The sequence below is a fragment of the Protopterus annectens genome, chromosome 11.part0, assembly GCF_019279795.1.
Source record: "Protopterus annectens isolate FY-2018-M chromosome 11.part0, PAN1.0, whole genome shotgun sequence".
In the NCBI taxonomy this organism is placed as follows: domain Eukaryota; kingdom Metazoa; phylum Chordata; order Ceratodontiformes; family Protopteridae; genus Protopterus; species Protopterus annectens.
Window position 1 is genome coordinate 1,451,970,267 of NC_056745.1, and position 12,052 is coordinate 1,451,982,318.

Here is a 12,052-nt window from a genome sequence, read left to right on the forward strand (position 1 = left end):
CAGTGAGTGGACATCTCTAAGGGTTTGTATGAACCAACCTCCTCTAAGCTGTACGTGTACATGGCTGTGCATGCATTGGTGAGTCGCCCACATCTGCTAAGCAGTATTGCGTCAAGCATTTTACTGTTACAACTAGAAGTGCCGCATGTCCTGATTCCCACGGCAGAATTCTTTTTTTTTTTTTCACAATGTGATCCTACCACTCATAACTATGACACAGGAATGCTTAATACCCCTGGTTTGGACTAAGGAGCCTGTTCCATATGTGCACTTTTATTTTATTTTTTGTGCAGATGCCCTCCAGGTAATCAGCTACTCTCCATTTGTGTTAAACTTCCTTTCTCAGCACTTGCTCATGACTGTGTAAAAAAGAATGAAGCATGATATTCAAATAAAAAAAACTGAAAATTATTAAGGAACAGAGCATTAAAATAAGAAAATAATGTAGTATCAGTGATTTTACCTAATGACTGAAAAGCAGTTGATACAGATAACTATTACAGGGTAAGGCCCATTAAGATAGCAATGTATTCAAAATAAGGTTTATTTACAGTTAATTTGTTGATGACATACAACATGAAATGTTTTAGTTGGCTCACATAATAAATAAATAAATTATCATTCTGCATAAAGAATTTTAAAGCTACTAAATCATTTTCCTGACTTTAGATCTCTGCCTCTGATTCTTGACCCAATACGTTAAGAGGGCATAATCTCTGTCTGATTCTTGACCTAATAAATTGAGAGGGCATAGTGGAGTTGCAATGGATTGTGTGTGTGTGTGTGTGTGTGTGTGTGTGTGTGTGTGTGTGTGTGTGTGTGTGTGTGTGTGTGTGTGTGTGTGTGTGTGTGTGTGTGAGCACTTACAGGTATTTTCATTAAAAGTGATATATGCAGTGACAGTACACTACACAATCTGCTCCTCAAAAACAACCTAGTTATGTATGAATAAGAAGAAAACCCACTGGAGCCACCATGACCAGTTAAAACTTTATCACACAGATAAGCGCTTTTTAGCATTAGCTCTTCATCAGATCTAAAAAGCAGTTAAAATCAACCATATTTAAGCAAATAGCAGCCAATTAGAATCAGTAGCTGAACCTACTAAGTCCTTTCTCTTGATAATACAACCATTGAAGTTGCTTCTCATAGCAAATTATTATGGATGATAGTGGATAATCTTAAATTTTACACGCATATACAATCCTGCATAAGAAGAACTCATCAAAAACTAAGGATGCTTTATAGAGCCAAACACTTTCTCAGCGACACAACTAAAGCTACACCTGCTACTACTTAACTCCTTCCCACACTTCGCTATGCTGCTCCCTCCCTTACTCACCTTCAGGCATCACAAAAATCAAAACATGTACAATACTGTAACAAAGTTGCTAAATTTGCAGCAAATATCCCTTTCAGGACCCCCCACTGTATAACATTAAAAAGACTAAACTGGTTAGAATTATCCCATCAACTAATGGGTCCCCTTTAGAAGCTCAAGTTTTCAGAAACTTGAAATTCACATTGTCAGGACAATATTATTGAGTTTCCGGAAACTCATAGCTTTTGAATGGAGATCACTGTACAGTGAGGATTGGGGAATTTACCCTTTTCCCCACTGTAGTGCAATCTTGGAGTTGGTATGTATAATATGCAGGGGTGTGGGGGATACAAGGGGGTTAGCCCCCCACTGCAAAAACATAGAAAAAAGGTAGATTTTGTTGTTTTTTTAAAGTTCAAGTTTTCAGAAACTGGATTATATCATCTCGACAATATGAATTTCGAGTTTCTGAAAAGTCGAACTTCTGACATAGACCCCAACTAACATATACACAGCTTCTTACCACCTAGAAAATTATCCACAATCCATCTGCTTGTCCAGCACTAAATAACATTCTACACAACTATGTTTTGAGGGTTCCCATTTACAATGCCAAAATACTGCAAGCTCGAATTTCAGTATCTCGGGACCATAATGGCGAAAATGTAAAATCTCGAAAGTGCATAAGCGCAAATTCAAATAGCTCGAATCCACGGTTATGCAGTGTAGCAACAGTTCGGGAAGTGTTTGGCCGGGATGCTTTACAAAAGTGAAGGTAAGCGAGTGTATCTGAGTTTTATTGTAAGTTGTGCGTGTGGGTTAGGGTAGGGAGGTTGTGTTTGTGTATGTGTGATGTGTGTTTGTGTGTGAGGGAGTGTGGAATGTCTGCATGTGAGTGATGCATTTCTTAAGTGTTAGTATTTCAAACTAGGCAAGTTATACCAACACAAACTCTACCGTGATAATCAAACTAGGATCAAACTAGCAAATACTTTGCTTATTCCATCCCTTATGTATGGAAGCCCCATCTTCACCAACCTCCATGCATCCCTTAGTAATAAGCTACAACAATGCTACTATAAAATAGCAAAATTTGCATCTTACTTGACAAACCGCTTACACCACTGTACCGCTGTCTCAGACCTGTCCTGGCTAGAATATCACCACCATCTCCAGCTTACTCAAATAATTATGGCCCGTAAACTAATTTTCCAACCCAATAACTGCCCCGCACTCCAATCCATCTTACACATATATACCCCTACTCGATCGCTCCACTCTTCAGAGAAAACCCTTTTAAGCATAGCAAAACTCAACAAGAGAGCAGGGCAATGCTATATTTTTACAACATAGCCAAACTATGGAATACCCTCCCCTCTACCATTACCCAGCTAGACTCTCTAAAGTCCTTTAAAGCTGCACTAAAAACCTACTTCTTACAAAATCTAAGCTGCACATGTAACATACAATGTAAGCCCCCCTAATTATATAACCTATTAAACAAACATCCTCCATTCCACACATCTGATTGCAATCTATTTCAAGTAAGTGGAACACCTTATTACATTCTCATCACAATGTACCAAATTTCTGTGATATAGTTACCTGTTAGTTTGAAGCTTGTATATTACTCTGTATAACATCTCTTGGTAATTATGTAATTTCTGCGATGCTTGTTTTCGTTTTATTTTAAACTGCGGAGCCTTTCTCCCCAGATCTGTAATGATACTGAACATTGTTTTGCTTTATTGTTGTTTTTTAACTGTGGAGCTATTCTCCCTGTGCCTCCACTGAAAATGGGTCTTTGACCAGTGGACTTTCCCAGTCAACAAATGCCAATAAATAAATAATAATAAATAATATCAGTGTGTGTAATATGTGTCCATCAAGTAACCACAGACTGTGTTGTGTATAATTTCTCTTATTTTCAGCTTGGTGAAATATATATACCTTTCAGTACCTTGTCCATTGTCCTCTCAACATGCTTTCTAGGATTTGTCCTTAAAATTACAGTTAGTTAACCCTGTATAACAAACACATTTGCATATAAATATGGCCCAGCCCTCTTCCATAGAATAATCCAGAAGTGGACCTATACATATCCCACACTTTATATATCATTGAATATCCTCCTTTTATCATAATGCCTTAACCTACTCTACTACCTAGTTACTTATCCTAAAAGAAGCAATTACACCTGAACACAGATCCTCGCTTTTTAAATCTCTTTCTATTTCGTTTTAGAAAACTGCATGGTAGTGGTAACTCTACTTTTCTGAATGTTGCAAGATCAATAAATAAGTTTGATCTAATTTACATCAGAAGAAAATAGACACAGCGCCCTGCAGGATTGTGTACATACGCCTCTCCTTTACTTGATATATGTTATCACTTATTATACAATGCCTCCCCCAAAACGTGCACGCTGATTGGCCAGCCCAACCATAAATCCTCAATATACTAAAAGGTCCGACTTTTTCCGTTAGTATTCTCGCTATGTTAAAAGAGTTTAACATAGTGACACAGGTTTAAGAAAAGCAACGGAGATCTCCGTGTCTCGCTATGTTAAACTCCTTTAACATAGCGACACAGTGTGTAAAAGCAATTGAGATCTTGCGATCTCCGTTGCTTTTTTTTAAAAGTCTCATAAATTTAATGGGGTTAACATAGAGATATCCGTTGCTTATTTTAAAGCTGTCTCGCTGTTAAACCCATTTAACATATATAAACAGTAAAAGCAACGGAGATCTTTCTGATGTACCGCAGGATACCAGACAGCTGCGGAAGGGCAGTAAACAGTTATATTACAATGCCATTATTTAAGAAAAGTAATTATTTCTTTTCTTAAATAATGTCATTGGTAATGCTGATTTACCCACGGTTGGCTTTGTTTGGTCCCTCCCAACCGAGGGTCTATACAATTGTAGTGCAAGAAAACTATACTGTGCTGAAGATATGACACATTTCCTCTTCTCTTGGGAGCCAGATAAAAAAGTAAAGCAAACCGTCCTTGTCACAGAGAAATTGCCATTTTCTCTCATGTTATTATCAATTTCCCAGAAATTAATGCAGTGCTGTTTCTTTCCAGAAACAATGACAAAACAGTTTAAATATTTTTTGAGTCGCAGCATATGCAGACTGTTCCACAGAAGCTGTCATTTGTTAATATATTAGAATTATGATTGTTTTTCTCTATGATAAGTTGCTCTTCTTTTCCTGGCTTGTACATACAAGTAGTAAAATAGAGCTAACACCTCCCTTTAACCACAAGGACACACATGCAGTCCAGATTCTTGTTTTCAATTTGTGCTTTATTTATGATTTAGCAAAACATATCAATGGTTGACAGCAACCTCTCTTTTGACCTCCACACTGCCACTGTGGTCAGAAAGTCCTTCTATGTAGCACATCTCATTACTAAGGGTTTTGCATCCAGGAAGAAAGAGGTCATTGTCTCCCTCTACTCTTCCCTCATTAGGCCAATCATCGAGTACAATGCCCCATTTGGCATGTACCTCACTAGACACCTGCAACAACTGGAGAGGCCACAAAAGTACCACACAAAGAGTATCCTAGGCCTTAAAACACTTGTCCTATATGGACAGACTAAAAAAACTCCAACTATTCTCTGTCTCATATCGCCTACTTAGAGGTGATCTCTACTTGACGTAAAAAGACATGTCTGACCCAGCTCTGTTAGAAATGCTACATCTAAAGAAATCTCAATCATTCCGCACCGCACACCACAGAGACCTCAACCTCATTACCACAATTAACAGAACATGCTGGTGGGACAGGTTCATAACCCAGGGACTGCCCATGCTATGGAACAGATTTCCCATACATGTCAAGGAGAGCATCTTGCTGACCCTCTTCAGGAGAAATCTTGATGAGTGGATGGGAAACAGAAAATTCATCCCGGGGATCACTCCAGTGGCTCTGCTCGACAGAAGCACTGGGAACTAAGGTCAGGTGGCACTTTGCCAGGGTAATCCTATGGGCTAGGCTTGTAAAGGCCCCAGGGCCTTTAGCCTAGTGCACACCTATGAACCTATGAACCTATGGTGAGAGGTACAACTAAGCTCTTCCCACTATCATCACTGACCAGTGTAACGGTTTAAGGTTCCTACCTCTTGTACTTGGCTACTGCCCTTATTTGGTACTGCAAAGCCTTATAACTGTCATCTGCTACAAAATATTCCAGTGTAAGTCCGTCTAAGTTTCAAGATAGTTTTTTTTTTCTAATTACAGCAATTTCCTTTGGTGATGGAATATAGTTGAGTTAGCGTCAGCAGTTGTTTCATTACAGTGTCTAACTGCTATGTATATGTACATTTTCTTTGACACTTTTTGCATGATTCTGTATTCACTGTCATCTGGCATTACATTTGGTATGGCAAAGTATTTCACTTATTATGTTCACTTTATTTTTATCTCACTCTGTTGGACTTCACTGGTTTTGCTTGAAAGCTGAGGTACACCTGATAATTCCAATGGGACTGTACAGTCAGCACATTCACAAATAAATTAATTAATAAAACCATTTTGATTTAGATGTATTTTCAGGATGAATGATGCTGAATGCAATCCACAATAACTGTAAAAATACTTTTTTGTATTTTATAGTGGAACGAACTAGAGTTTGTATTTCATCAACATCTCTGACTCAGGGTGAAGACTATATCAATGCTTCATATGTTATGGTAAGTTATATTGGCCCACTTTTGTCTTTATTTATCACATTGCACATGACATATTTAATGATACAATGGAGTACTGTCCATAGTTAGTTTTGTATCTGTTCCTAGCCAATAATACAATTTTAAAAGTACAAATGAAAGTGAAGTAAATTTTTCCCTTTAACTTCGATTTGAATCCAGAATTCGTAGCATTCAGAATGAATGAGGCTAATTCCTTGACATATAGGATTATGGGATCAGTAGGTTGAAAACAGCTCCTATACAAGTGGTTGATGTGAAATTCCTTAAACATTAGTTCACTGCAGAAAAAAGATACCAGAAAAACAATATTGTTCTCCAAAACAAATCATGCTCTGGCAGTGATTCACTTCTCTTAGAAGATTTCTCCCTTTTCTAAATCAGCGAAGCAATGGAGTTAATACATATATATGTGTGTGTGTGTGTGTGTGTGTGTGTGTATATATATATATATATATATATATATATATATATATATATATATATATATTTGGGGGCATGACTGCTTCCCCTTCTAATACTGGGGTGTGTAAGTGGGGGCCCCAGCAAAAAACACATTTAATTTTTTACCCTTTGCGTTTTGGATATTATTTTTTGTCATTTTCGAATATCAGCATTGTGGAAGTCAATAATTCATAGTAGAATAATTTGGAAGCAAAAGTGTTGTCATGCACACTCTTTGTACTCCACTGAGTACTTTTTTTTCTGAGCATCACATCACATGATATTTTTAAGGTCATATTATGTCTACAGCTGTCTAAATGCTTCTAACAACAGATGCAATATTATAGGGTTTGGTCCCAAGGGCGAAGCCCGAGGACCAAGCAAACCGCCAACGTGGTAATTTAGTATTACCCACACCCAGGTATGACATTATTTAAGAAAAGAAACTATTACTTTTCTTAAATAATGGCATAGTATAATGCCTGTTTACTGCCCTTCCGCAGATGTCTGGCATCTGAGCAAGATCTCCATTGCTTTTTTTTGATCTCTAGTTAAATGAGTTTAACATAGCGAGACAGTTTAAAAACAACGGACATCTCCATTGCTTATTTTAAAACTGTCTCGCTATGTTAAACTCATTTAACATAAAAAAGCAACGGAGATCTTGAATGGGTTTAACATAGCGAGACAGCTTTAAAATAAGCAATGGAGATCTCCGTATTTTATGTTAAACCCAACTAATGGAAAAAGTCCGCGACTGGACCTTTTCCATTAGTATAACTCGATGACGCTTGGCCAATCAGCCGCTTTGGGAGATCATGGTATAATGCTAATCTAAAAATAATAATTTTAGCGGGATCAGCTGAAAATATTACTTACATTTATTAAGTGCTTGGAGGTCAGCATTTTGAGAGATGTGTCCATTTTTAAGTGGCAGGTGTCTAAATGGGGCTAGTACTAAGAGCTTGTAAAGACAAAATGAAATTTGCATGCTGCACTGTTGTTTGGAAGTATCCATTAAATTGAAGTCTTCTTCAAGCATTGTGAAGTAGCTATCCACATTAGCAGTGTACTGCCAAAAAGTCAGATTATAAACTCACATACAGCTAAATCCCTACCAGACTTGTTTTTTTTCTTTATAAAGTGAATATGGGCAGAATACCCACCAGATATGAATATCACTACCAAATGTCAAAGGTCTGGGGTGCAAGTCGTAATCTTTTCTGTTATAATTTCTTGGCAACAGTATTGCTGGTGATCCATTGCATTTGAGAGTTTCATTCTGTTCTTACACCTTTTTGAAGATATATATTTGGAACACCACATGATTAATTTACTGAGTTTTGAATACCATCATTTTGGTTTTGTTTATGTACTTTGAAAAAGAACATTTTACATCAAGAAGTAAAAAATGTCTCATCTTCAGACCACAGATCTACATTTTCATGCTTATAGCTGTATTCGCTTTTTATTTTTTCCAAGAATGATGGCATTCTTCTATCATTGACAGTAAATAGCTTAAGTAGCACCTATGGAACTGCTATATTTTCAGTATGGCAATTATTATTCTTAGCCTAAAGGGAGTATTGTCCTTATCTGACATGTTTTTGAAACTGCTGAGAGTTTATTTAGATGATCCTTTGGATGTGTTTTGATAATTTATCAAATGTATTTGATTTATTGGAAACTCTTAGTGCTTTTGATTGCTTTTGTATGATGCTTATGAATTGTCATTACCTGAGAAATTAGTCATATCTAATTACTGTCCTGAAGAAGAAAACGTCCTGTCATGCAGAACGCCAATTACTTAATTGAAGTAAATCTGAGATCACTAATTCTGTGCCAATAACATTTATGCGGAACATGAAGTATTGTGATTACACTCTAAAATCGGATAAAAGATAAACCTGTTATGCTGTACTGTAATGCGAAATGTGAATATAACGGTACTTTCAGAGGTGCGTAACATTTGTTAAGCACCTCTAACCACTGTGATAGTTAGATACAAGGAATGCTATGTTCCTTCAGTCCCTGAATATCTTTCCTCCTATCTCCATGGAAGTTTACAGATATTATAACGTAAATAACTTATTTAAATTAGGGCAGTATTTAAAAACTGTCCGTGATTGTTTTTCTTACTTGCTGTCTGTGCAACACTACTCATTAAGTGCTCTACTACTGGCTTTCAAAGCCAGTAAAACACATTGCATTTTTTTCTTTTGTAACTGATAGTACATGGAGTGAATAATACCTCATAATCCATGACTATCCCCTGTGACAATAGAGTCTGGGAGGGTGGAGAGTACATGGTAGACCCAGCATAGGTATTGGGTACTGGGGGCCAGGCCGATAAACACGAGATCCAATGGGACCAAAAAAAAAAACTGTCAGTGATTTAAATATAAAATATTATGTATACTTTGGAAAGGAATTTTAAGGAGGCCTTCATTTATATTATCTATCAACATGTCACTAACAAACGGCATGCAAACCATATATGCAACAAATTATTAACTTGACATTATACACAGTTTACCAAAGCATATATGTTATTTCCCTTTATTAATATTATTATCATTATACATTATACAATGTTACATATTTAAATACTATGGATTTTTAAATAATTAAAAAATTATAAAACAAATGCATTTATTTATTTATTACATACTACATGGTATATATTATATATGAAATGTATTTATTTTACTACAGTTATTAGTTAGAATATTGTATTGTACTACAATTATTTAGACCGCCCGCGGTGATGGTGCTGCGGTAGCGTTGTCGCCTCACAGTAAGACGCTGTCTGGTTCGATTCTCAGTTAGAGCGTCTTCTGCGTGGTGACATGCGTGAATGGGCGTACCTTCATTGAAGGTTGTGCATCAGGGCTGGTAACTCGGCACGTAAAAATCAACTACCAATCATTAGCGGACCGGAGTTCTGCTGTGGCGACCCCTAAATGGGAAAAGCTGAAAGACACAACAACTACAATTATTTAGACCATATTGTTTTATGTAATGATTTATGTACTGTTTTAAGTAATTTTATGTGTACATCTGGTATGCACAGGATGAATTACATGGAAGGTTCTGAGAAAATTGAGCTATGCTTGGCCACTATTAACCTGCACTTGCACTATGAATAACTTTAACTTGTATTTCAATCAAAGCAATTAACTTGAATGAACCAATTGTATTTTTACATTGATTTTAATTTGACTATAAATTAGAAAGCTGTATGTAATTATGTTGTTCTGAAGAAGTTTCCTGTCAGGAAATGAAAGCGCTAAACCTTTTGTAACCTTTGTTTTACTGTGTGGATTAAATCTGGTTGACTACGAACAACAAGTGAGTCTGCCTTTATTGGGATCCTGTGCTCGGAGATTTTCACATTTATTGTTTTTTCTTCATCTCCGTGGTCCATTGGTTTTGTGTTACTTATTTCCCTTGAATACCTTTCTCTCCAATCATCAAAATTTAAAAAGAGAGAGTGAGAGACAGTGCAAGACATTTCAAACCATTTGCAAAATTAAATCAGTTATACATACTACCTTTTTGCAACCAACATTTTATGATAAAATAATTCAAAATATCATTCCATTAAATAGAAATTAGAAGGCAAAATATCCAAAAGTCTCTGCAATTAATACTCTTAATAAACTTATTAATCTATAAAACAGATATAACACATTCTTCTTTAAAAAGGAAATAAGAAACCAGTCCATAAAATGGGATAATATACAAGTAAAGGAAGCAGCTAATCTAAAGAATCTCCTTAATATACATGTCATGGCAACCACTTTGCTGCGTATGTACTCCATGAATCTTTTTTGTGCAACATAGCCATCATTTTCATCCAGTTTATCCAACATGATGTAACATCTTCTATTGTTGGTTCTGCTTTTGTTTTCTCTTTCTTTGTTATAATAAAATAATAACGGTATGTTCCATTCATGTTATGCACGTCAGGTGCTTACCATAGCCCAATAACATGAGTGTCTTACACATTTCTAAACTTCTGTCTAATACTATTGTTGCTAATTAATGCAGATTTACCTTTAAAGTAGATTTGTCCATCATACCTTTTTGTATTTTCCAATGTGAAGGAGTCAGTAGTTGAGAGCATCCTTTTCAGCCTCACTGATATATAAAAATATTTGATTAGACACTTCCAAAAATCCTAACCCTCATAGACTTAGCAACATACCATAGAAATCAACAAATCCATTGTCAAGTTGCATCATCAAAATCTACAGTTAAAATACTTATTCACTTTTATCTCATTTTAGCTGCTACATCTGCTTTAGTTTTTTTAGGCCTTACTTGCGTGGTTAATCAAATTTTTAACCATTGTACATTGTCCCTGAGCATCAAAAATAAGGAAAATCATTGATGGGGTACATCATCTATCAGTTTAGTCATTTCTCAGAACGCAGTATATTCTTGTAAGCACTTTGTTTTTTCCAGTATTTACAACAGTATTGAAATCTGTTATCCTTAGATAAATCAGCATAACAGTTATAAAACTTTATTTGTGTCCTGTATTAGACATGTTTCACTACATGCCATTAACTTATATTTAAATTAGTTTGTGCATTTAACAACTTTCAAAATTAAGAAGCAAGTTGGCCTCTCCTGAATGAAATGTAAATATGATTATAGTAACTCAGTTATGCAATGTGGCTGTGAAAAGAAGCTATCTGGCGATAAGGCTTTAAAACACTTTTGATAGTTTCTGATACAGGCAAAATCTGAAATCTACAGATGTGAGCTGCTGTAATTGCATTATATATACTTATGTGTGTGTCTATGCTTTTGTTCAAACTTACAAGTCACAGCCACCTTCTAAAAGAACCACATGAAGGGCTACTATCCATGGAAATTACAAAGTCAGTAGGGAATGGAAGTAGCTCCCCAGTCTTTTCTTCTATATCATGCACAGGGTTGGGGTGGTAAAATGGTTATAGTCCATGCCTCATAAACACAAGGTACAAGGTTTGGTTCTCACCTTTGGAGAGCAATTGGCTAGGCCAAACAATTAAACATACAAGAAGCCAATGCCATCTAAAATGATGCATACATATGTCTTAAAGTACTAGATGACATATATATCAATATACAATGCCAATTATATATTCAAATTGATATCTAAACTTAATCCTCTAGGTGCTAGTGTCCTTTAATTGTTTGAATTGATTGAAGATTGCATAAAAAGGCTACATGATGTGTTAACATTTATTTCTCTGAAGGCATTTAGCTGAGGTACCAGAATATCAGTAAAGATTTTTTCTGCAGCTATTAAGTGGCTCTACTTCAGTGAGTTTTTCTACATTTATTTTGCTGTTTTCTGTGATTAGGCTTAAAATGGCCCAGAAGTGCAGCTAGCTAGTACTTGCATATGAATCTATGAACACACACACACACACACACACACACACACACACACACACACACACACACACACACACACACACACGTATGCACATCTGTGATAATTTATAGTCCCCAGTCTGCCTTTCTCATGTGTTTGGGAAGTAGCAGGAAACAGAAACATTTAGAAAAACCC

At 36.1% G+C, this 12,052-nt stretch overlaps 1 protein-coding gene across 1 annotated transcript in view; it reads left to right on the top strand.

Annotated features, from left to right (window-relative positions):
• PTPRZ1 (protein tyrosine phosphatase receptor type Z1) overlaps window positions 1–12,052 on the top strand; it is a 1,642,174-nt gene that overhangs the window by 1,481,109 nt on the left and 149,013 nt on the right. The window contains exon 26 of the mRNA XM_044088744.1: window positions 5,948–6,024. Coding sequence (XP_043944679.1) covers window positions 5,948–6,024 — 77 coding nt within the window. The remainder of the gene's footprint in view (window positions 1–5,947; window positions 6,025–12,052) is intronic.